At 49.8% G+C, this 25,895-nt stretch overlaps 2 protein-coding genes across 4 annotated transcripts in view; one reads left to right on the forward strand and one right to left on the reverse strand.

Moving 5' to 3' along the window:
• Window positions 1–1,343, reverse strand: part of Matn4 (matrilin 4) — a 20,480-nt gene extending 19,137 nt beyond the window's left edge. The window contains exon 1 of one of the 3 annotated variants that reach the window (XM_045156505.1): window positions 1,068–1,343. The gene's annotated coding sequence lies outside the window, so the exon portion shown is untranslated. Of the gene's footprint in view, window positions 1–914; window positions 943–1,067 lie in introns of those variants that run through there. The other 2 variants (XM_004663916.2, XM_045156504.1) reach the window with 2 other exon arrangements.
• Rbpjl (recombination signal binding protein for immunoglobulin kappa J region like) overlaps window positions 1–14,353 on the forward strand; it is a 14,637-nt gene extending 284 nt beyond the window's left edge. The window contains exons 2-13 of the mRNA XM_004663915.2: window positions 1,036–1,144; window positions 2,367–2,492; window positions 4,780–4,850; window positions 5,009–5,124; window positions 5,337–5,511; window positions 7,483–7,620; window positions 8,020–8,129; window positions 8,350–8,502; window positions 10,201–10,356; window positions 10,609–10,712; window positions 10,828–11,781; window positions 13,747–14,353. Coding sequence (XP_004663972.2) covers window positions 1,036–1,144; window positions 2,367–2,492; window positions 4,780–4,850; window positions 5,009–5,124; window positions 5,337–5,511; window positions 7,483–7,620; window positions 8,020–8,129; window positions 8,350–8,502; window positions 10,201–10,356; window positions 10,609–10,712; window positions 10,828–11,101 — 1,532 coding nt within the window. The 3' untranslated portion in view covers window positions 11,102–11,781; window positions 13,747–14,353. The remainder of the gene's footprint in view (window positions 1–1,035; window positions 1,145–2,366; window positions 2,493–4,779; window positions 4,851–5,008; window positions 5,125–5,336; window positions 5,512–7,482; window positions 7,621–8,019; window positions 8,130–8,349; window positions 8,503–10,200; window positions 10,357–10,608; window positions 10,713–10,827; window positions 11,782–13,746) is intronic.
• The last annotated feature ends 11,542 nt before the right edge of the window (window positions 14,354–25,895 follow it).

Consider the following 25,895-nt stretch of genomic DNA (forward strand, 5'->3'; position numbering starts at 1 on the left):
CTGCTATTTCTTGGCAGAGACTGCCAGCGCCCCCGACCCACCGCAGCCCCACCCCCCAAGTTCTGTGAATGGGTCCATTCTGAGCCAGGCCGGTGCCTGCCTCTAACTCCAGGCGGCCTTCCTGTCCCGGGATTCTCGTCACCCCCAACCTCTCCATCTCCTTCCAGGCCTGGTAGAAGAACAGAGATCCCTCTGGCTGGGGGGGGGGGTGGGGGGGCGAGGGAGGGGTTTTGTGGGAGGGTGCCTGAGCTGGCTAAGGGGCACCAGCTGCTGGTGGAGGTGGCCGGGGACTACCTTCTCTAGCCTGGGCCACAGCTGAAGCCGCCAAGCATCTCTGGATAACGTGTGTAAAGGCACGAGGGGCTTCCAGAAGGCTCTGGACCGCTGCCTCTTCCCCCTGATCTTCATAGATTCACCTGGTTCTGTTCTTGGCCTGAGCCAATATCTGCTTGGGACCCCACTCTTACCTCCATCCCAGAAATCCTAGAAAGACGAAACAGCCCGAGCCTCAAAGTTACCCTCATCACTTTACCAAGCCTCTCTCTCACCCCACAGAGGAAAAATAGGTCTAGAAAGGGTACTGAAGGGGATGCCTTCACTTAAGGTCTCATTTCGAGGGTGCCCCCCCAAGAAAAGAAACCGACACCAGAACCCAGGGCTTCTCTGAGGAGTTCATCCCGATCTTTGGAAGAGCTGGGTTCTCAGGTGCCCTTAGGCCGTAGAAAGTGCACTGGCGAGGGAGAGGAGCTCTGTGAGTCATTCTTCCAAGAGCTGGGGAGGAATGGACAACTTGGGGGAGAGGGTCTACGGGGGGGGGGACATGCCCGAGTCCAGAGGGAGGAGATTGAGGAAAGAGTGACCCCTATGTAGTAGTTTTTCTGCTGGAGGGGGGCTCGGTTTGGAAAGGACCTTACAGAAGCTGGAAAGGATACTGCAGATGCGACGGTGGGCCGGTAGGCGGTTAAATGCTGTGGCCGGGTTGGGGGCTTGAGGTGTGTGTGGGGGGGGGGGGGCTTTCCGCCTGCACGTCTGCAGACCCCTCGATGCCCCCAGGCCCTTTGACTCACCTGAACCTGCCGGACGGCGCGGAGGCGCGGCTGCAGAGCGGAGCAGACGGGCGGAGCCTCCCGGGCACTTGGACCAGGTAACGGCGTGGGCAGCTTGCCCTGGGTGGGGACTGCCAGGCAGCTGGGGCGAGCCGGGGAGGCGGCCGCATTTAACCGGGGGGCTGGCGGGTGGGGAGGGGGAGCGCAGGCTGCGACCCCTCCCACTGGCGGGGGGCGGGTGGAGATCTCCCCCCTCCCCGTCTTCCTCCGAGCCCTGGGGCGGGGCAAAGCAAGGAGCCCCCCCTTAACCCTGCCACTGTCTCGGAGCTGCCGAGAGACGGACAGCGGGCAGGCGACACTCCCCGCAGCCGGAATGCGCTGGAAGCCTCGGCGAGACACTTCCCCGAGAGGAGGAGCGGCCCTGGCTCGGGCGGTCCACCGCCTGGCCGGGCTTTCGAGGGCGCGCCCGGACTCTTGCCCTCCGCGGTCTGTCTTGTGTGCTCCAGGAGCGATGAAAGGCCGGCATTGCCTGGAAAGTAGAAGGTTCAAGAAAAAGAAAAACACACACACAAAACAAAACAACAACCAAACAAAACAGCCTCGGAGTTCATACCTCTCCCCTTGGCCACAACCTACTGACTTCCCCCCCAAACACCTTGCAAGCACCAGCTCTCATCCATTAAAACCCCAGGTTGAGAGGTCACAGACCCCGCCCGCCCCCCCCCCCCCCCAAGGCTCTGACCTGGCTAACCCTGCAGAGCCAATATCTTGCTTCCCCTGTAATCAAAGAGAAGAAACTTCACGCAGCAAGACTTCTCGTGAAAGGCAGAGGTGGTGCTTGGCCCCAGAAAGACTCCGATGCCCTCCATCGTGGGGGTGCTGTTTGGAGGTCGTTCATACGTGTGGGCATCTGTGCTCTGGACATCCTCCCCGCCCTCAGCCAGCAAAGGCAGTTTCCCCTATCGGAGTCTCCTAGAGTGGGGCTTAATTACCATTTCTACATACCCAGCATCCATCTGAAAGCCAGCCCAAGCACACCTTTGTAGCTGATCTACGCTTCCCTATGACCATAGTCCAGGGAACCAGATGCATAGAATGACACCCGAGTGATTGGGGAGGGGGGAGGAGTCTGAGCACCTCAAGCCCAAATATTTAGTCCATGCAAGTACCCCCTCCCCCCTCCACTCCTCATCTGCCAACACTTCTTCCTCTGACCCGCCCGTCCCGCATTTTTTTTTCACTTACCTCCAGGAGTGAGCTCCGTGCCACCTCAACCCTGACTCTCCCTGCTGAGGCCCGCTGGCCGGCTCCCACTCCTAGGTCCCCCCCGGAGCATGCAGCCATCCTGAGGGAAGGCGTGCGCGCATGCCTGCAGCAGAAGTGTGAACAGACTGTTCGGATCCTGCATGCCAAGGTGGCCCAGAAATCTTACGGAAACGAGAAGAGGTAGATGCCGCCCCTGCCGGGTCTCCACAACCTTCTGCTCCAAGACCCCTTACAAATTTCCCACTCTTTGGCCTCTTTTACGCTTGGGAGACCTCTGCTCTTAACTAACCAGGGGCCTGTCCCTCATCCAACATGAGCCTCTACTTTGGTCTATACCAGAACCAACCCGCAGATTCTCTGATCCCCACATCCTCACCCCTGAGTCATTCAGTCAGATACTTTTCTTTAAGATTTTTCCTTTATTTGAGAGAGAGAGAGAAAGGGAGGGAGAGAGAATGGCGCACCGGAGCCTGTGCCCCCTGGAAACGAACTCCAGATGTGTGTGCCACCAATGTGCATCTGGCTTACTCTTGTACTGGGGAATTTAACTTGGGTCTTTAGGCTTTGCAGGCAAGTGTCTTAATCACAAAGCCATTTCTCTAGCCCTCAGTCAGATACTTGAAGGGTTGGTCATGGGCCAGACCCTGTGGGTACTGCTGGGCACTAGGCAATCAACAGAACAAGACTGAAACAGTCCTTCCTCCCACAGCATTTTCGCTCTGATGTGGGTCACTCAGCCAGTTACCCCCCACAAATCAGCAAACAAGACACTCAGATTATGGGAGCTGGAAGAAAACAGGGTCACTTGACAAAAACTTCCAGGGAGATACTTTAGCAGTGAGGTCAAAGGGCCTTTTAGAAAGTGATGTTGGGGGGCTGGAGAGATGCAAACTAGGGTTCAATTCCTCAGTATCCATGTAAGCCAGATGCATGAAGAGGCGCATGCATATGGAATTTGTTTCCAGTGGCTAGAGACCTATGAGCGCTCTCTCTCTCCCCCTTTCTCTCACCCCCCCCCCACACACACAATGGGCTGGGGAGGTGGCTCAATAGATAAAGGTGCTTATTGCAAAAAAAAAATAGTTTTAAGAAATTAGAATAAAAGAAAATGATGTTAGAACTGAGATGCCAATACTACCACTAATAATAATACTAATAATAATCTCCTGGAAGCATGTTCCAACTAGAAGGAACAGAAAAGGCAAGGGCCCTTGAGGGCTGTGTCAAGTAGGCCTGTCGGAGGATATAGCAGCTACAGTGGTTGGATAGAGGGGGAACTTACAGGAAATCAATTGGAAAAGAAAGCAAGGCCAGGATCATATGTGGACCTGGAATTTTAAGCTGCTGAAGGATTTTAAGAAGAGAAACATCATGAGATGACTCATGTTAGCATTGTTAATATTATTATTCACTTTTATTTTTATATGGGGGGGGGTCAAGACAAGGTCTCACTGTAGAGCCCAGGCTGGCATTGAACTCAAAGGCCATCCTCCTGCTTCAGCCTCCTGAGTGCTGGGATTAGAAGCATGAGGCACCACACTGGCTTGACTGGTTTTCCTCACTTGCTTTACTGACTGAGCTCTCTGCAGCCCTGTGTCTTTTAAAGCAGTCTGACTGCTATGTGCAAAGCAACTTGAAGTGGGGAGAAGAAACGGTTGGAAGGTTGAGGCAGTGATGAAGCAAAAAGTAATTGGGTAAAAAGTAAAGCCAGGGCTGGAAGGATGGCTTAGCGATTAAGTGCTTGCCTGTGAAGCCTAAGGACCCCGGTTCGAGGCTCGATTCCCCAGGACCCACGTAAGCCAGATGCACAAGGTGGTGCGTGCATCTGGAGTTCATTTGCAGTGGCTGGAGGCCCTGACACACCCTTTCTCTCTCTCTCTCTCTCTGTCTCTCTCACCCCCCTCTCTTTCCTTCTTTGTTGCCCTCAAATAAATAAATAAAAATAAAAAAGTAACTGGGTAAAAAGTAAAGCCAGGGATGGAGAGATGGCTTAGCGGTTAAGGCACCTGCCTGGAAAGCCTGAGGACCCAGGTTCGATTCCCCAGTACCCACATAAGCCAGATGCACAAGGGGGCACACGTGTCTGGAGTTCGTTTGCAGTGGCTGGAGCCCTGGCACATCCATTCTCTCTCCCTTCCTCTCTTTCTCCCTCTTTCTTTCTGTCAAATAAATAAATAAATATTAAAAAATATTTTTTTTAAAAAAAAAAGTAAGGATGGAGGTAAGGTGGCGGGAAGCCCATGGATCCTGGGTACGGTTGGAATGGAGAATGGGCGGGGCTTGCTGTTGGGTTGAGAGGTGTAAGAAAAAGAATGTTTGGGGTCGATAGGGTTCAGTCATGGAGAAGACTAAAGGAAAGAGAACCACAATTCGCTGTGTTCATGCTACAGTGAGATGCCTCCAAGACAGCTAAGCAGTCAAGCGGAGAAGAAGCCTATGCGAATTCGGAATTCCCGTGTGTCCACAGGTTCTTCTGTCCCCCGCCCTGCGTCTACCTCGCTGGTCCCGGCTGGAGGGTGAAGCCAGGGCAAGGTCAAGGTGAGAGCCTCCTCTCCAGAGCCGCAGGCTTGCGCACCCCTTTTGCAGGAAGGACCACTGAGCCAGCCAGGCCGGCAGCCGGCGGGCAGCGGGGGCGCGGTCTCGCGGCGCCCTCTGGCGGCGGGAGCTCAGTCTGCCTCGCCCGGGTCCTTCCGCAGCCCAGCAGGCCGCGGAGTCCGGGCCCACCGTCTGCGGCTACATGGGGCTGGACGGGGCGTCGGGCAGCGCGGCGGAGACGCAGAAGCTGAACTTCGAAGAGCAGCCGGACTCCAGGGTGAGATCTCGTGGGAAAGCATCCCATCCCGTCCTTGGATCCCTGCGGGGTGGGGGGGTGGGGGGAGTGCGGGGTTGGCGTGGGTGGGGGGTGGTTCTCCTCGAGGCTGAGCCCAAAAGCCTGGCTTGTGCAGCTTCTTGTCACCTCCGATGGGACGGTCGTCATAACTGGGAGGTTGGCTCAGACGGCGCCATCCTCCACGAGACCCGTAGGAATTCGGTTGTGCCAAGACCCTGTACATCTCGGACGCGGACAAGAGGAAGCACTTCCGGCTGGTGCTGCGCCTGGTGCTGCGCGGGGGCCGGGAGCTGGGGACTTTCTACAGCCGCCTCATCAAGGTCATCTCCAAGCCCTCGCAGAAGAAGCAGTCGCTGAAAAACACCGACCGTGAGCGGGAGGGGGAGAGGGAGGGAGAGCGTGCAGGCAGGCAAGAGAGCTGTTAAATGGGGGGCTGGGGGGGGGGGGAGAGCAGTGCGCAGGGGTGGAGTCAGAGCCGAAAGATGGGCCGAGTCTGGGTGAAGTCAGCTGAGCTCTGACCTGGAGAAAGGGCATACCTGGAGCTATGAGAGCGAAAGCCTAGGAAATGTGTCTGATGCCAGACTTGACGGTGTGTGTGTGTGTGTGTGTGTGTGTGCACTAGAAGTCACACTCCCTGCAGACTAAACGTGACCACAAAGACGGTATATATCCCAGCACTCCAAGGATGGGGTCTACAATGGAGGATGTCCTAGGCCAGTCTAAAGAGGAGAGGGGTAGGAACATAGACTCAGGGCTACCATATCCCAGGTGACTTGCCTGAGATTTCTCACTTAGCAAAATGTCTCAACCTGAAAGTAATCTTGACTCAGAGTGACTCCAGAGCTCAGTTCCTACTTTCTGCCTGTTGAAAATCCTATAGAGAGGGGCTGGGGAGATGGCGCAGAGGTTAAAGGCATTTGCAGCAACGTCTGCTGGCCTGGGCTCAGTTCCCCAGCAACATGTAAAGCCAGATGCACAAAAAGGCTTAAGCAGCTAGTGTTCATTTTTAGAGGCAAGAGATCCTGGGATGCCCATATGCATGTGCGTACATGCACACACACACACACAAATACTTTTCTTAAAATCATATGGAGATGTCGGGCATGGTGGCACATGCCTTTAATCCCAGCCCTCAAGAGGAAGACGTAGGAGGATCACTGTGAGTTCCAGGCCAGCATGGACCTACAGAGTAAGATCCAGGTCAGCCTAGGCTAGAGTGAGACCCTGCCTCAGGGGGAAAAAAAAAACATGCGAGGAGCTGAGGATGTAGCCCAGTTGGCAGAGTGCTTGCCTAGAGTTCACAAAGCCCTGGGTTCGAGTCTCCAGCACAGTATAAACCAGGCATGATGTTGCACTCCTGTAATCTCAGCACTCTCAGAAGTAGAGGGAGGAAGATCAGAAGTTCAAGGTCATCCTCAGCTACATAGCAATTTGGAGGCCATCTTGGAACATATGACACCCTGTCTCAAAAAAAAAAAAAAACCAAACCCAAAACCCTGGAATGTATCAGACCAGACCAGGCAAGGTTATATGGCCCTTGCTATCAGGATAATGGTTACGAGTGAGGGTTCTGGAGCCTGGAGGCCTGGGTTTGAATCCTGCTCTGCAGCTGCCTCATCTAGAGCAGCAGGTTGAGAGAGGGTTGTTGAGAGAATCAAATGACTAGCACGTTATTTAGAAAAGTACCTGGGGTACAATGAATACTAGCAATTAGTCATTGGAGGGGGCTTAGGCTAAGTATAAATGGAGTTTTATCCAGCGCTACGAGAGGAGAGAGGGTGACACTTCACCCAGTGCCCTTTCACCCACTGATTAAAAAGTCCAGTGAAAAAGCCCACCTGTGGCTCTGAGCGTGTGCCACATGCCAGATGACAGATTAGAGGGCAAGCTCTAGAAATACTATACTGCTCCTTCATACCATGTGGTCTTGCTTGAGCAACCACCCGTGCAGTTCCTACCTACTGCTTCATTCTGCCCTGCTCCAAGGAGGCCTCAATTCAGCCTTCACCCCATCATATTAGTGTTGTATGCCTATGTCCTCAACACCGTGAGCTCTTTCAGAGCAAAGCTCGTCCAAATTCACACTTCATTACCCAGCATGGTGCCTTAACCACAAAGCAGGCCTGAGTGGCACAATGAGGCTGTCTTCTTTGCATGAAAGGGTGCCCAGCAGTGCCAGAGAGCAGGCACTAGATAAGTGGCTGTGAAATATGAATGCCCAGTGTCTCCAGGCTGGAGGGCATAGTAGTCAGGCTGGCACAGGGTGGCAAGGAATTGAGAATGTCTGCCGAGACCAAAGGACCACAGTGGGCCAGAGCCCTGACTGCCTCTCCCTCACAGTGTGCATCTCCTCGGGCTCAAAGGTCTCCCTTTTCAATCGCCTGCGCTCCCAGACAGTGTCCACACGCTACCTCTCTGTGGAAGATGGGGCCTTTGTGGCCAGTGCAAGACAGTGGGCTGCCTTCACGCTCCACCTGGGTAATCACACGAGCTGGTGTGGGCTGGGTACCCCACAAGCGTTAGTCCGTTCATCTCTTACCCAAGCTCCTCAACAAAGGTAACTTGGCCCTGTGTAACTGACCCATGCGTTGGAAGTGGGAGGGAAAACAAAAATGTGTCCATAGTCCTAGTGAGTCAATGACTCCAGCCTGTTCTGATTCCAGTGGGTAGATGCCCTTTCCCCTCATGTCAACTAGGCGCTAACGTAGAGGACAGACATTCTGTAAAGAGCGCCACAGATAAACCATCCAGGATTAGAACCTTCAGCCTTTGCTGTTTCCCTGAGGGTCATGAGGACAGGAAGTAGTGCCAGAGGTAAAGAGACAGAAGGGTGGGGCCCTTGAGAGCCTTGTTTCTTTCCTTCTTTCCACCCAGCAGCTGATGAGCAGTGTCCCCAAGGGGACTTCCCACCTCGAGAGGGCTACATCCGCTACGGCTCCCTGGTACAGCTCGTCTGCACGGTCACAGGCACCACGCTACCTCCTATGGTACGGGCAAGGAGGTGCCACCCGCTGGAGTCCTCCCAGATCCAAAGAGAGTTATGGAATGTGGGCAGGGCCCGAGTGTGAGGCCCCCTCAAGGCCTGATGAAGACACCTCTTCTCACGTTGAGACTAGTCAGTGTTTTCTGGAAACCCGCCTCTGCCTACATGGCTCCCTGGGGACCCAGCACCTTGCCCCCACGCTTCCGACCGTTCTCCTACTGCAGATCATCCGCAAAGTAGCCAAGCAGTGTGCCCTCCTTGACGTGGATGAGCCCATCTCCCAACTCCACAAGTGCGCATTCCAGTTTCCAGGTGGCACCCCAGGAGGGGGTGGCACCTACTTATGCCTTGCCACAGAGAAGGTGGTGCAATTCCAGGTGAGTTGCAGAGGCTATCAAGCATCCAAGAAAGAGAAGACATGGAGAACCAGAGTGTAAGGTCTTGTGCACAATGGTCGCTGCTCACTGAGCAGCGCTGCCTCCCACGCAAGGTCAGAGTACCAGGGTGGGATCATAGGATGTAGAAAAACAATAATCGTTACTATTGTTGAACACTACTCCTTCCCAAGGACTTTTAGAAATAGAGATGTACGGATATAAATTTCCAGAATGTAAAGAAAATTACAACAGGAAATAGTATTGAACAGAGACTAATAGTTATAATAAGTTAAGACATAAAATTGCACAGTGTGAGCTGAGCATGGTGGCGCACATCTTGGATCCCAGCACTGGAGAGACAGAGGTAGGAGGATTGCCAAGAGTTCAAGGCCAGCCTGAGATTATGTAGTGAATTCCAGGTCAGCCTGGGCTAGAGTGAGACCCTGCTTTGAAAAACAAAAAAATTGTACAGCGTGGAAAACAATAACTATTATTAAGTATTATTTCTCCCAAAAGAATATTACCCTAAGATGTTAGTAGATAAAATCATAATATGTAGAAAATGACAATTATTTTTGATATTTTAATATTCCTTCCCAACGAATATTAAAACTGTAGAATTATTTTTATTGTCTAGTTTTAGGGAGTGCTTTGCTTTGTTTTGAGGATCTCTCATAACCCAAATTGGCCTCTCTATATAGCCACGGCTGGCCTTGGGTTTCTGAATCTCTGGTTCCTTCTCCGAAGTGCCGACATTACAGGTCTACACCACCGCTCCCAGCTAAAACTACAGGCTATAAGGCATCGACTTGCATCATGTTAGAGGATTGTCCCGTGGTGCAGACCTGTAATCCCAGCTATTTGTGAGGCTGAGATAGAACAGAAAGCACAAGGCTTACTTGGGCTACGCCTGAGCAACTTAATGAGACCCTGTCCTAAAACTGAGAAAATAAAAGGAGGCTGGGCATGGTGGCGCACGCCTTCAACCCCAGCACTAGGGAGACAGAGTTAAGAGGATCACCGTGAGTTGGATGCCACCCTGACACTACAGAGTGAATCCCAGGTCAGCCTGGGCTAGAGCAAGAACCTACCTCAAAAAGCCAAAAATAATAAAAATAAATAAATAAAATAATAATACGAGGAAGAAAGGCCATAAAAAAAAAAGAGGGCTGGAGATACAGCTCAGTGGAAGGGTGCCTGCCTAGCGTGTGTGAAGCCCAGGGTTCAATCCCCTATAATGAACAGGTGGCTGCAGTGGGGTGGGGGGAGGCTATTGGAAACTAGCTGGTTCAAGAACTCTAGTTGGCTCTAGCGAGAGAACTTTAGGATCGTGTCAAAGATCCCACAGGAAGGGCTGCAGAGATGGCTTAGCGGTTAAGCACTTGCCTGTGAAGCCTAAGGACCCCGGTTCAAGGCTCGGTTCCCCAGGTCCCACGTTAGCCAGATGCACAAGGGGGCGCACGCGTCTGGAGTTCGTTTGCAGAGGCTGGAAGCCCTGGCGCGCCCATTCTCTCTCTCTCCCTCTATCTGTCTTTCTCTCTGTGTCTGTTGCTCTCAAATAAATAAATTAAAAAAAAAAGTTAAAAAAAAAAAAAAGATCCCACAGGAAAATGGACCTGGATCCTAACACTGGTTGGTTAGGGTGGGGGGGGGGGCTGCTATAGACGCTTCTGCTCCATCCCTTGGACCTCCTCCCAGGCCTCCCTCTGCCCCAAGGAGGCCAACAGGGCGCTGCTCAACGACAGCTCTTGCTGGACCATCATTGGCACCGAGTCGGTGGAATTCTCCTTCTGCACCAGCCTGGCGTGTACGCGGGAGCCTGTCACTCCAGTGCCCCTCATCAACACCCTCGAGGTGAATCCCGGGAGGCGATTCCGCTGTGGGATGGGGAGGCTGGTGAGAAAGTACAAAAAAAAGTACAAAAGGGCACACACACAACACACACACACACACACCTGGTCTCGTCCTTCCCAGCACACACACACACACACACACACACACACACACACACACCCCTGGTCTCGTCCTTCCCAGCACACACACACACACACACACACACACACACACACACACACACACACACACACCTGGTCTCGTCCTTCCCAGCTAAGCGGCGGGGGTGATGTGGCCACGCTGGAGCTGCTGGGCGAGAACTTCCACGGTGGGCTCAAGGTGTGGTTTGGAGATGTGGAGGCAGAAACCATGTACAGGTACAGGTATGGGGTGCGGGGGCGAGGGCGGGGGACAAGCAGCACCCCTCGGCTGGCCTGGAGCGGCAGGTGGAGCGTGTGACATCCCGAGCGCCCGCGCGCTCCCCGCCTGCAGGAGCCCGAGGTCCCTGGTGTGCGTGGTGCCCGACGTGGCTGCTTTCGGCAGCGACTGGCGCTGGCTGCGCGCGCCCATCAAGGTGCCCGTGAGCCTGGTGCGCGCCGACCGGCTCTTCTACCCCAGCGCCTTCTCCTTCACCTACACCCCGGAATATAGCGACCGGCCGCGGCCCCCAGGCGCTCCCGAGCAAACCACCGACGCCGACGCGCTCCTGGAGAGCATCCACCACGAGTTTACGCGCACCAACTTCCACCTCTTCATACAGGGCTAGCCTCCCCACACCGCCCCCCAGGCGCCCCAAGCTGTCAGGAGGTCCTCTGAATCCTGGCACGTGAATCCTGTTTGTCCCTTTGCTGAGAAAAGGGCAGGAAGGGGCCACTGGTGATCTGAATGGCGTTCAGCAGGTGGCTCTAATCCCTGTATGTTTCCCTCGGTGCCGCCTCTTCTCTCCCTTCCTCCTCTCCCATCCCTCCCGTATTCCTTCGTCTTTGGGTCTTTTCTGGTTCTTCCTGTGTCTTTCACACAGTTCCGCGCACTCTTGAGGATTCAAGCCCAGAGTGGAGGTTTGCCCTCCAGACATATATGGCCCTACTTGAAGAGCCATCGCGTAGTTTCAAAAGCCTAGGCGTGAAGTGAGGCTCGCACGCCCAGGAATACTGTTCTGCCTGGCCCCAAAGCACCAATCTTATCTGGAGCCCTGGATCCTGCTTGGAGCACCCAGTCCTGCCCTGCAGCTCAAGGATCTGTCCCGGCCCCACACGCTTAATCTCTGTGACTGAAACCTTCCCAACACCCTTGTCTAGGTTTGCTCTCTGGACCACAGTATGTGGGCACGTACCTAAGACAATCCAGTTTTGCCATCTTAACTCCCCCCCCCCCCCCCCCGCCCGTGGCTTCTTTTGCAGACCCGGTGGGATGTAACGCTGAGGATCCAGGCTGCGCTTTATTCAGGTGACAGAGAACTAACGTCCTGTGATAGAATTGTCAGTTGTGTGTCTTGGGCTCTGTCCAAGGCAGAGTCCAGTAGAACAGACAACTTTTTTTTTTTTTTTAACTTTTCAGTCTACCTTTTTTGTTTGTATGTTTGTTTTTGTTTTGGGAGGATAGGGTCTCACTCTAGTCCAAGCAGACCTGAAATTCACTATATAGTCTCAGGGCGGCCTTGAACTCACAGCGATCCTCCTACCTCTGCCTCCCCAACACTGGGAATAAAGGTGTGTGCCACCACACGGGGCTTCAGCCTACCTTTTGGAAGAGAGAAAGCTGGAGCGATGTCCTAGTAGTTAAGGGTTTGACTGTGAGGTCTAAGGACCCAGTTTGGTTTCCCCAATACCCATGTAAGCCAGATGCACATGGTAGTGCATGCATCTGGAGTTCGTTTGCACTGGGTGGAGGCCCTTGTGCACCCATTTTCTTTCTCTCTCTCTCTCTTTCTTTCTTTCTCTTTCTCTCTCAATTAAATAAATAAGTAACAATAAATTATTTTAGAAAGAAAGATGGCTCAGCAGTTAAGGCACTTTGCCTGCAAAGCCTAATGACCTGGGTTCGATTCCTCGTGCCTGTGTAAAGCTCGATGCACAGTGGCACATGCACCTGGAAGTTGTTTGCAGTGGCTGGAGGTCCTGGCATGCCCATTCTCTCTTCTGTCTTTCTCTGCTCATAAATAAATAAATAAATAAATAAATAAATAAATAAATAAAAGCATTTTTTATTTATTTACTTTACAGAGAGGGAATATAGGCATGCTAGGGCCTCTTGCCACTGCTAACAAACTCCAGACACATGCACCACTTCGTGCATCTGGTTTTATATGGTTATTGAGGAAGTGAAGCGGCTGGCAGGCTTTGCAAGCAAGCACCTCTAACTGCTGAGCCACCTCACTGGGCTGTAGCCTACCTTTTTGACGCTTTCTAGAAAAGGAGTAGGGTTCAGAGGTTGCTGACATACTGAGCCTAGGGACCACCTGTCAGCTGTGGAAACCAATGACCTTGTTAATTATCCCCTCATCACAAGCAACATCACAAGCAAGAATGCACTTTGCCAAGAGGCACACTTAGGACCTCTCAGACCAAAATCTCCGCAGGTCAAGCCAGGAGGAACTCTTGGAACAACTGAACAATGGTGGAGTCCCATTAAAAAAAAAAAATTAAAAAAAAAACAACAGTTCAAACTGGGCGTGGTGGCACGCGCCTTTAGTCCCAGCATTTGGGAGGCAGAGGTAGGGGGATCACTGTGAGTTCAAGGCCACCCTGAGAGTTTCAGGTCAGACTGGGCTAAAGTGAGACTCTACCTTGAAAAACAAAAACAAAAAACAGCTCAAGGTTGGCATGATGGCTTAGTGGTTAAGGCGCTTACAAGCAAAACCAAAGGACCCAGGTTCAATTCCCCAGTACCCACATACAACCAGATGCACAAAGTGACATATGCATCTGGAGTTTGTTTGCAGGGGATGGAGGCCCAGGAGTGTCCATTCTCTCTCTCTCTGCCTCTTTCTCTCAAATAAATAAATAAAATTAAAATGTTTAAAGAAAGAAGCAGCTTATAGTGCCCAGTGAGCTTTCTTCTGAAGACTTCACTGTGAGGGTGATGGGGGAGCTTGCTCAGAGACTCCGCCTGCGTGGCCTCTGAAGATGACTCTGGGAGGCAAGGAGCATGTGGATGGACTCTGTCCCCAACACGAGTGCCTGCCTCAAAGGATTTGTGTTGCTGTCCTGTGGTGTTGTTGAAGCAAAGGGGAAGTGAAAAGGACTTTCATAGCGTATGATGAGGGGAATTGGACTCAAGGGTCATCCAACCCTACTTCCTGGGCTTAGTCTGCCATGTCTCAAGTCATGAATCTAAGAAGCCAAGAATCTGGGTGGCCCATAGAGCCCAGGTCTAGCTGACACAGCTCTGTCTTCTTTACTTCCCCTGCAGACATTGGTCCCACTTAAGCACATATCTGTAAGTTTGACCTCAGAGTGCCAGCCCTGATCTGCCCGCTGAGTTCCAGCTTCTGGATTTGTCGCCAGACATCTTTCTTGTACCTGAGCTTGAGTCATTTCGAATCAGCCTCCCTTCCCCTACCCTCTCTGAAGCACTCCATCTTCTGCCTACTTCCCCCACCCCACATGGCCCCGTCAGCAAGACTTAGGGACTCTATCGCTCCTCCCACACTAAGCTGCTCACTCCTTCCTTCTTCCTTCCACTACTCTGCCTCCCAGACCCAAGTTACTTCAGAGATGTTACTTCAGAATTTTCCCAATTTTCCTAGCGTGTGTTGGAAACGTGTGGCTCCCTTGTTCAAATGTTATTAGTAACCTCCAGATGGAGACATATGGTGAAATCAAGTTCAGAGCCCTTCTAACCAAAGATCACATGACCAGGATGCCAGCCTGGACAACGGGCTTATATTCACCTATCTTGGATCAAAGGGCCTTATGTTCATAACCCATTGTCCCCTCTAAGCTGTGAACTTCATGTGGAAAGATTTTTGTCTCTGCTTGTCCTAAAGAATGTAACGCGCTGCCTTGCACACTGAATTGGTGCCCAATAAATAAATAAATGGTATTGCTGTACATTGAAAGATTAATTTGATAATGTCAAGTACCAAGGAAAACCACCAGGTGGCACTGTTTCCCTCTTGAACATTGCATGCCAAGTGGTTAAAGCACCGGGATACCTAAAAGATGTCTCAATTTTTTTTACTGGGGGGTGTGTGTGTTGTGAAGGTCAGAGAGGACAACTCTGAGGTGTCTGCTCCACCCTTCGAGACTCTTGTCACTGCACATGAGCTGCCGGACTGCAAAGGGATGTCAGGATAGCTGGCAAGAAAGCCTTAGGCTCATTTGGCTGCTTCCCATGGGGTAGATGCACTGGAGTCACAGCTGCATGCGATACTTTCCATCTCGGGAATTGAACCCTGGCCGGCAAACTTTGCAAGCAAGTGTTTTTCACCACTGAGCCAATCTCCCCAGCCCTAATCTTTTTAAAACGTTCTTGAGATTATTTGGGGGCAAAAGCATATACAATTCTTCATACTTCTAAGGAATTTCCAAGCACTCTAGACTAGCTCACTTACAGATCAATTCACTATTTACAACTTATGCAACCAATTTACTTCACTAGAATCAGCTACTGAGCTGTAAAAATTAAGTTCACACCACAGATGCATTGGATGGAAGCCTCTAGAGAACAGAGCCTGGACATCTGTATTTGTTGGAAAACTCTCCAGTGGGATGGTAACAGCCAGTTAGGAATCAAGGCTCCAGTCCGCATTTCTTCCTCCTGAGGCTCCAAGAGGTTAAGTTCACAGCAGACTGAGGACAGAGCCTGTCATTAACTTGAATCTTGACATCCTGACAGAAAGTCGGGCTCTAAGGTTCTCCTGGTTCTTATGCTACCACAGTGCACTCTGGTTGGAGTGTGGGTAGCCCAGGGAGAAGTGAATGAGAAGACGGATCATGAAACTGAGGATAAGACTGAAATCGCTGTTCCCAAAGCTCCCAAATGGTGGCCTCACGTGCTGCCTGAGGTCCGGCCACTCACAAACCAGTCTCCTGGCGGAGGAACCAACCTTGGGCTTTCTTACTATCTTTTGTTTTTGATTAATTAGGTTTTTTTTTTTTTTAGCCAGTCATGGTGGTTCAGCCCAGCACTGAGAGGCTGAAGTAGGAGAATCACCATGAGTTCAAGGCCAGCCTGGGCTACATAGAGAGTGAGTTCCAGGTCAAACTGGGCTAGAATGAGATCCTGATTCAAAATTATATATATATATTTATAAGTATTTATTATATATGATATATATTACATATAAATTCATATATATATATATATATATATATATATATATATATATATTCTTTGCTGGTTTCTTTTTTTTTTTTTTTTTTACGAGGTAGGGTCTCACTCTAGCCCAGGCTGACCTGGAATTCACTATGTAGTCTCAGGGTGGCCTCGAACTCACGGTGATCCACCTACCTCTGCCTCCCAAGTGCTGGGATTAAAGGCGTGCACTACCACGCCTGGCTCTGTTTTTGTTTTTTTCAGGGTAGAATTTCACTCTAGCCCAGGCTGACCTGGAATTTGTACTCTCAGGCTGGCCTCGAACTCACAGTGATCCTCCTACCTCTGCCTCTTGAGCGCTGAGATTAAAGGTATGTACCAATGACAGAGAAACAGGAGAAAGCTAGCTTCTTTGAGGCAGTTTCAGTTAGGACGAAAGGCCCAGAGAGCCATTCCACCCTTGCCACCTTGGCATGAATGGTACTCTTGTCTGATCAAGACCCATCTGCAACAGTTGCAGTGCCCCCTGCTGACCAGTATAGCACACTACCTAGTGGGCCGACTTGACTACCCAGGTGGACTCGCCCTGGAGCCTGCCCCTTCAAATCTACAGACCTGAATCTGATGAAAAAATACATTTTCTTTGTTTTTTTTAAATTTTTTTGTTTATTTTGATTTATTTATTTGAGAGTGACAGGCAGAGAGAGAAAGAGGGAGGGAGGGAGGGAGAGAGAGAGAGAGAGAGAGAATGGACACACCAGGGCCTCCAGCCACTGTAAATCAACTCCAGATGCGTGCGCTTCCCTTGTGCATCTGGCTAACGTGGGTCCTGGGGAATCGAGCCTCGAATGGGGGTCCTTAGGCTTCACAGGCAAGTGCTTAACCGCTAAGCCATCTCTCCAGCTACCACGAAGGCCGATCACAGCCTTCCTTCGCTCTCTCCACATCCCTTGCTCTGCCTTGCGATCTCTGCTTGGAAATACGAGAATGGCTTCCCGGCTGGCTGGCAGGGAGGGATGCAGGATACTGCTTCTTGGCCGGGGTAGTTTTTCTGCTTACCTCTGTTTCATAGTTTGGGGTAACTATTCATTTTAATCACATGTGTGATTCTCCTCTGCTCACAGAATCTTCCCCATCCAGATTTCCCTTACACTCCAGGTATATACCATGTGGCTGCTTTTCCTCACTCTGGGCCTGTTACCTTGTAGTTTCTCTAAACTCGGGACAACCACGGGTAGAATTCTCTTTAATACTCATTTTTCACTGCCTAGCATTCTCTTATTTCTCAAGCCATCACCACTTTTTTCTTTTTAATTTTCTTAAGTTGTTATTCATTTATTTGAGAGAGAGAAAAAGAGGCAGAGAGAGAATGGGCGTGCCAGGGCCTCTGCAAACAAACTTCAGATGCATGTGCCACCTTGTATATCTGGCTTACGTGGGTCATAGGGAATTGAACCTGGGTCCTTTGGCTTTGGAAGCACCTTAACCACTAAGCCATCCCTCCTGTCCACCCTCACCACTTTTAACTTTCTTCCATGGGGACGCTCTGGATAAATACGGAGCCTTCCACACATGACTCTTCTAAATCTGTCTACGTAGATGTTATCTTCCATATGTTCATGGTTCTGCCCCAGTAATTTCTCTTAAATGAATCTCATGGACTATGTTGTTTTCCACATGAGTGCATGTTGCCTACTTTCCACATGCTTCTGACTTTGCTCTAGCCTTCTTCCTAGATCTTATCCATCCTGGGTTTGTTTTTATCAAATCTTTGTTAAAAATAGGACAGGTGGGATGGAGGGATGGCTAAGTGGTTAAGACATTTTCCTGCAAAGCCAAAGGACCCAGGTTCGATTCCCCAGGACCCATGTTAGTCAGATGCACAAGGGGGCACACACATCTGGAGTTCATTTGCAGTGGCTGGAGGCCTTGGTGTGCCCATTCTCTCTGTCTCCTTTCTTTGTCAAGTAAATAAATAAGTAAAAATATTTTAAATTAAAAAGGACAGGACCCAAATTAGGGTTCATAAATATGAGGGATCCCCCTGAATTTCAAAACCTTGCATCACCACACCTGGCAACCAGTAGCTCCCCCCCCTTCCCCCCTTGTCTACAGAGAGAAATTAGTTCAAACAACAGTGTGGGTAAATTTCTCAGATATGTTCCTCCTTGGGGAGGATGTGGATGGCTGGAAGACACGGACCATGAAGACAGAAGTAGCTTTAAAGGAAGTGAAACAAGTATGATATCTATAGGTTTTCCTAAGAGCCAGTCCTGAATCTTTCTCTCCCTCTCTTTCTCCTTCCCTCCCTCTCTCTCTCTCTCTCTCTCTCTCTCTCTCTCTCTCTCACACACACACACACACACACACACACACACACACACACACACACACCCTAGTCAGCCTTGGCGCTGTTCCAGTCCGCAGGGGACAAAGGAAGGTACAATAAAGCTTTCTGTGGGTGAAGGAGTAAACACGTGCCGCAGCTGGCTGCTTGCCCTGGGGGGAGAGAGCCGTTCAAGTTTAGCGGTTCAAGTTCTGAAGTCAGAGCATCGTGACCAAGTTCTTCATGGTTTCACCCAGCTTAGCAAGATCTAGGGTGGAGTTCCTGTCTCATGGTGTTCAGCCTTGCACCTTCAACACTGCTGCAGGAAACTTTTCCCCTGGGGAGACATGAAGACATTCGTATTCACCCCAGCTAGGGTTCAGACCCCGGACCAGAATATGATGGCACCAAAGTGAACCAGTGAGTCTACTGGGGTTACCCACAGCGCAGAGTGAGGGGTTGCCTACAGGAGCAATGGATGCATGGCTGAAAAGCCCACCCTAGCATAGGTGACATCCCCACACTGTGTCTCTCTGCATCACCTGCTTGGCTGGGTGGAGAGTTGAGAGTCTTTTCCCAACCGTTGTTTACCATTTCCTTAGGGAGGGGTAGTGCGACCTTCTTCCTGGACTTGTCCAACGGAACTCCGCAGTCACCTGAGCAAACCCTCCTCCCCCACCCCAGGAGGGAATGTTTCAATTGCTACACAGCCCTGGTCAAAGTCTGCCCCTCAACAGTTGTTTACCACGCCTGTAACCTTGGGGAGGGAATCTATGCCCTTTTAAGTTTCAGCTTTCCCAAACTTGGCCTCGGAGTCTCCAGAGCCTCCCTCTTCCCTTCAGGAGGGAATATTTTCAATTGGGAGGAATTTGTTATTTAACACACCTCAAGCTGGATGGATTCTTTTTTTTTTTAATTTTTATTAAAAAAAATGATTATAAAATATATCCCATGGTAATTCCCTCCCTCCCCACCCTGGATTCTTTTTTTTTTAATGTGTAGTTTTATGTTTGACAACTTCTATACTTACAGACAATAAACCATGATAATTCCCTCCCCTTTCCCACTTTCCCCTTCACAGCTCCACTCTCCATCACATCCTGCTCTCCATTAGTCTTTTCTTTTGATACCATCATCTTTTTCTCCTATTATGAGGGTCTTGTGAAGGTAGTACTAGGTACTGTGAGGTCATGGATATCGAGGCCAATTTCTGTCTGGACAGTGGCATTGTAAGGAGTCCCACCCTTCCTTAGGCACTTTACTTTCTTTCTGTCACCTCTTCTGCAATGGACCCTGAGCCTTGGAAGGTGTGATAGAGGTATTTCAGTGCTGAACACTCTTCTGTCACTTCTCAGTCTTTTGAGTCATTCCAGTGGTCACCGCCATCTGAAAAGAGAAGCTTCTCTAACCAAAAGTGAGAGTGGCATTAAGATACTAATATGAACATTAGGTGTAGTGCTTATAGGGCAGTTTGGTGACCATAACATCTGCATTTAACCAGATAAGAGCAGGCTTATACTGGATGAAATATTTTTGCCATGGCTTGTTTTGTTCTAGTGTATCTACACTACCCAAAACATTTCTGGGATGGAGAGATGGCTTAGCAGTTAAAGTGCTTGCCTGTGAAGCCTAAGGATCCAGCTTTGATACCCAAGCACCCACATAAGTCAGATGCATAAGGTGGCGTATGCATCTGGAGTAGGTTTGCAATAGCTGGAGACCCTGGTGCATCCATTCTCTCTCTCTCTCTCTCTCTCTCTCCCTCTCTCTCTCCCTCTATCTCTCTCAAAGGAATAAATAAGTAAAATATTAAAAACACACACACACAAAACAGGGCTGGAGAGATGGCTTAGCAGTTAAGCACTTGTCTGTGAAGCCTAAGGACTTCGGTTCAAGGCTCGATTCCCCAGGACCCATGTAGGCCAGATGCACAAGGGGGCGCATGCGTCTGGAGTTCATTTGCAGTGGCTGGAGGCCCTGGTGTCCCCATACTCTATCTGCCTCTTTCTTTCTGTCTCTCACTCTCAAATAAATAAATAAAAATAAACAACAGGGGCTGGATAGATGGCTTAGTGGTTAAGTGCTTGCCTATGAAGCCTAAGGACCCCGGTTCGAGGCTCGATTACCCAGGACCCACGTAAGCCAGATGCACAAGGGGGCACACGGGTCTGGGGTTTGTTTGCAGTGGCGAGAGGCCCTGGTGCGCCCATTCTCTCTCTCTCTCTATCTATCTGACATTTTCTGTCACTCATAACTAAAAATAAAAAAGTTTCAAATTAAAAAAATAAACAATAAAAACCATTTCTACTTGCTTTGATAGGCCCTTCTCATACCTCAAATCTGCATGTACCTTTGGGTGGCAGATGGGCGTCCTTGTCTTAAGAAGCAGCTGAGTCAGCTTTTTAGGCCATTTGGAGCCAAAGCTATGTGTGCGAGCTGGATAAGTTTGGCAAGCTCAAGTCACTTGAGGTCTCTGCACCTGTTTCCACTTCTGTAAGAGGGGATAGTAAAATTTGTTTCATAAGGTGTTGTTAAGAATATTTTATTTATTTATTAGAGCAGTTAAGACAGTGGCGTAGGTACCACGCCAAAGCAGCCTAGGGGGAAAAAGACCAAAAAAACACAGCAAAATACACACTTTTACTAAAAAGTGAGGTGTATAGGAAACTGAAGCAGCAGCGGAGAAGTAGAAGAGATCCAGAGCATCTAGAGCCCGCACAGGCCGGCAAAAGCGGCTCCGGCAGCTCCGCCAACCGCAGCGGCGGCGCACCAGAAAGCTGCCAGGCTCGGCTCCAGCTGCAGGAAAAGCCAGGTGCGGGATTTTCCCCTCGCACCGCGCTCTCCGCAACTCGGGAAACGTGAGGGGAGAGCGGCAGCGAGCAGCGGAGGAGCAGACCGCGAGGTAGAAGCACACGTGGAGCAGCGAGACAACCAGAGCAGCCGCGGCTCCCTCCCCTCCCCCACCGCCTGAGCCCAGCTCCCGCGAACAGAGCAGCGGCCCGGGACCCGGCCACGCCAACTTGGGCTGACAGCGGGACCCAAGCAGGAGCAGGGTCCCGCAGCAACATCAGCGGCTCCGGCACCAGCAGCAGTGGCCCCAGCAGTGGCAGACCCAGCAGCAGCAGCCTCAGTGGCAGCAGCGGGGGTGGACACAGCAGCAGCAGCTTCAGCAGCAGCAGCAGTGGCTCCAGCAATGGCAGCTACAGCTGCTGCAGCAGCAGCAGTGGTGGACCCAGCAGCAGCAGCTTCAGCAGCAGCAGCTGCTTTAGCAGCAGTTCCAGCAGCAGGGGTGCTGATCTGCAGGGCCACACTTGCCAGGCTCGGTTTGCCCCGCAGGAAAAGCCAGTGCCCAGCTCCAGAAATCAGAACAGCAGCCCGACGACCAGGCAGCAACTTGACTGAGACCAAAATCATCCAAGGTAACTGGGGTTGCACCAGGGAAGGGTCTCACTTGGTCACAAGCAGACTTGGATCCCTCAACAGACCAGAAATCTTAACCTCTTTGTTGATAGAGGATCTGGTTGTTATAATAACTACTCTGGCATACATACTTGGGGCTGTTTTTGATTGAATGGGTACAGTGTTTAGTTAACTTTTAGAATCTACCTGTATTTTATTCCACTCAGCCTACTTGAATACTCCCATAGCAGAGAAACTCAGCCCCTAGGAACACCTTTGTAGATACTCTGAGAGTCTTAAGAGCCACACCTAACACCTTAAACTCCTACCTGGAAAATATATAACATCAAATCAATTGATAAAGCTAAGAATACCCACCTAGCTAGAAAATCCAAGCATTAACTTAATCCAAGATGCAAAAATATATACATTATAACACAAGAAACACTAAAAGGCAAGACGATATAAATCAACCTAAAAGTATTAATGCATCAGAAATAACCTCCAGTGAGAACGAGTTAGAGGAAATGCCTGAGAAAGATTTCAAAAGAATGATTGTAAATATGTTCAAAGAGGTCAAAGAACAAATCAAAGGAATCAAAGAAGAAATCAAACAGGAAATCAAAGGAATCAAAGAGGAAATCAAAGAAGATGCAGGACAGCAATTTCATGAAATAAAGAAGGCAATACAAGACATAAATAAGGAAATAGAAATAATAAGGAAAAACCAGTCAGAATTACTAGCAATGAAGAACACAGTTAGTGAAATAAAAAACTCTGTAGAAAATCTCACCAGTAGAATGGATGAAGGAGAGGACAGAATATCTAAACTAGAAGACCAGGTGGCAGATCTAATATAGTCCAACAAAGAGAAAGACAAACTTACAGAAAAGAATGAGTGGGAATTTAAAGATATTTGGGACACTATGAAAAGATCAAATATAAGAATTCAGGGCATAGTAGAAGAATTCCACTCCAAAGGCATAGTAGGCATCTTCAACAAAATCATAGAAGAAAATTTCCCCCAAATTGGGAAAGAGGTGCCAATGCAGATACAGGAAGCCTTTAGAACCCCGGCCAGACAAAACCTGGAAAGAACCTCTCCTTGCCATATTATAAGAATATTTTATTTATTTGAGAGAGAGATTTATTCAAAATAGAGAGAGAGAGAGTGTGTGTGTGTGTGCGTGCAAGAGAAAGGTAGTTAGAGACAGAGAGGACGGGCATTTTAGGGCCTCTAAGTCATAGCAAATGAACTCCAGACACATGTGCCACCTTGTGCATCTGGCTTACATGGGTACTCTCCAGCTCAGGACTAAAGTAACCAATATAGGGCTGGAAAGAAGGTTTTGCAGTTAAGGCACTTGCCTACAAAGCCAAAGGACCCAGGTTCAATTCCCCAGGACCCACGTAAGCCAGACACACAAGGTGGCACATGCATCTGGAGTTCATTTGCAGTAGCTGAAAGCCCTGAAGTGCCCATTCTCCCTCTCTCTCTCTCATTTAAAAAAAAAAAAAAAGTCAACTAATTTGGGGCCTTAAATACATCTGCAAAATTCCCTCACCTGCCCTATCAAATGAAACCTATTTTTAAACCTAGTGGCAACCTATAGAATTTATTGGTCCTATCCACAGTCAAGGGGGAAGAAATTCTATAAATTATTGATGCCAGTGGGGGAAAGAATTCTTGGAGCCACCTTGGGATCTTCAGCTGCCATTCCCCCGTGGCTACGTGTAAGTTATTAGCATGGGGCGGGGAATTGTTTGACTTATAAACCTTTCCATGCGCAGGAAACACCATTCTCAGGGGTCAGGGTTCCCACATGACTGGCAGATCATTCACAAAAATGTGCCCAGTATTGTCCAGAATCCATTCGTGCATTTCTTGATCAGATATTGAGGAATAATACTGTACTCATCAGTGAAAGCATACAAGTCAAACAAACCCTTGTCCAGCGTGGACCAGCAATGGGGGAACGTACATAGTCACCAGCCTTTAAGATGTCTTCTACTGTGGTTTGGATAGAAAGTGCCCTCCTCCCAGAAGGCTGTGTCACCAGCTGATGAGCTGAGTTTGGGGGAAGTGATGGATTTCTGAGGATCCTGACCCAATCAAGGGATTAATCCCTTCATGGACTATAATGTGAAAGCATTAGTGGGAGGTGATAAAAAGGAGGAGGTAGAAGCAGGCCGTGGTGGCGCACGCCTTTAAATCCCAGCACTCAGGAAGCAGAGGCAGGAAGATCGCCATGAGTTCAGAGGCCATCCTGAGATTACATAGTAAACTCCAGGTCAGCCTGAGCTAGAAGAGTGAAACCCTACCTCAAAAAAAAAAAAAGAAAAGTAGGAGGGAGTCAGCACTCAAGAGGCAGAGGTAGGAGGACTGCAGTAAGTTTGAGGCCACCCTGAGACTACATAGTGAATTCCAGGTCATCTTGGAATGAGACCCTACCTTGAAAAAAAAAGAAAAAGTAGGAGGTGGAGCATAGTTTGAGGAAGTACTAGGTCATGAGGAAATGCCCTGGGAAGAAATACCTAGACCCTGGCCCACCGTCTCCCTTCGCTCACTGGCCACCCTGAGGTGAGCAGCTTTGTCCCCCATGCCATTCTGCTGTGACACCCTGCCTCGCCCCAGTCCCAGAAACGTGGAGCCAAGTGACCTCAGACTGAAAATGAGTCAAAACAAATCCTTCCTCTCATCAGGATATCTCTCAAGTGTCTTGTCACAGAAATGAAAGTGACGAACACAGCTTCCAATGAGACCTGCTGCTTGGTATCCGTGCCTTTGCGTACGTAGTCTGCTCTGATAATAAACAGGGCCGACCCAAATGACTAATAAGAAAGATATTATGAGAGGGAGCGTGTGACTTCCAAAGCCAGGACATAAAAGGCCTTGTATCGTCTACCTGGCTCTCTTGGCTCACTGAGTCCGGGAGAAGCCAGCTCACACATCATAAGGACACACAGTCAATTCTGTGTAAATCAAGGAGGTGAGCAACGGAGGCTTCCTGCCAACAGCCAGTGCCAAGTTTCCAGGCATGTGAATGCGCCCTCTTGGAAATGGATCCTCCAGCCCGGTCAGGCGTCCAGAGGACTACAGCCCTGGCCACCCACCTAAGCTGCCCCTGGATTTCTGACTCAAAGAAACTATATGAGATTTCTAAAAAATATTTAAATTTTTTTTTTTTTGAGAGACAGAGAAAAAGTGGGCATGCTACAGCCTCCAGCCACTGCAAATGAACTCCATATGCATGTGCCACCTTGTGCATCTGGCTTACTTACATGGATCCTGGGGAATCGAACCTGGATTCTTTGGCTTTGCAGGCGTAAGCACCTTAACCACTAAGCCATCTCTCCAGCCTGAGGTTTTTGTATCTGTTTAAATTCCTAGGTTTGGAGGCAATCTTTTAAATTTTATTTGCAAGGAGAGAAAAAAAGGCACAACAGGGCCTCTTGCCACTGCAAATGAATTCAACATGCATGTGCCACCTTGTGCATCTGGTTTTACAGATACTGAAGAACTGAACCCCAATTGTCAGGCTTTGCAAGGAAGTGCCTTAACCCCTGTGCCATCTCTCCAGCCCTGTTTGTTTTTAAATATAGTGACACCAAAACAAAACACTGATGCAGATGACATGCTGTTTGCACCGTCAGGGTCCATATTCTAGCATCTTCCCTCTCTCCCTCCCGACCCCTCCTGCCTTCCCACATCTCTGTCCCGGTGTGTGACAAGGCACAGGGAGCTTTATCAGGGGGATTTTCTCCGTTAAGAGTTCAAAAGAGGGCTGGAGAGATGGCTTAGCAGTTAAGCGCTTGCCTGTGAAGCCTAAGGACCCCGGTTCGAGGCTCGATTCCCCAGGACCCATGTTAGCCAGATGAACAAAGGGGCACACACGTCTGGAGTTTGTTTGCAGTGGCTGGAGGCCCTGGCTCGCCCATTCTCTCTTTCTCTCTGCCTCTTTTTCTCTGTGTCTGTCGCTCTCAAATAAATAAATAAAATTAAAATTAAAAATTAAAAAAAAAAAAGAGTTCAAAAGATCTGCCGGGCATGGTGGTGCACGCCTTTAATAGTCTCAGCACTCGGGAGGCAGAGGTAGGAGGATCGCCAAGAGTTCGAGGTCACCCTGAGATTCCATAGTGAATTCCAGGTCAGCCTGAGATAGAGTGAGACCCTACCTCGAAAAACCAAGAGTTCAAAAGATCCAAAAGCTCAGTGGTTAAAGTGCTTACGTGTGCAAGCATGAGGACCTGAGTTCAGATCCTCAGAACCCACGTAAAAATGCCAAGTGAGGTGGTGCATGCCTATACTCCCAGCATTGGAGAGGTTGAGATAGGCAATCCTTAGGGCTCCCTGGCTAGATAGTCTAGCTGAATCGGTGAGCTCTAGATTCAGTAACAAGACTCTGTCTCAAAGAATAAGGAGAAAAATGATAAATAAATGAGATTGACCTCTGGCCTCCACATGCACACCTACACACAATTCAGTGCACACATGGCACACACACACATATAGAAAAAAAAGGTACAGAGGCCAAGAACGATTTGTTATAAACACTGAAATGATGGAGGCAGGAGG

Source organism: Jaculus jaculus, chromosome 8, assembly GCF_020740685.1.
Source record: "Jaculus jaculus isolate mJacJac1 chromosome 8, mJacJac1.mat.Y.cur, whole genome shotgun sequence".
Taxonomy (NCBI): domain Eukaryota; kingdom Metazoa; phylum Chordata; class Mammalia; order Rodentia; family Dipodidae; genus Jaculus; species Jaculus jaculus.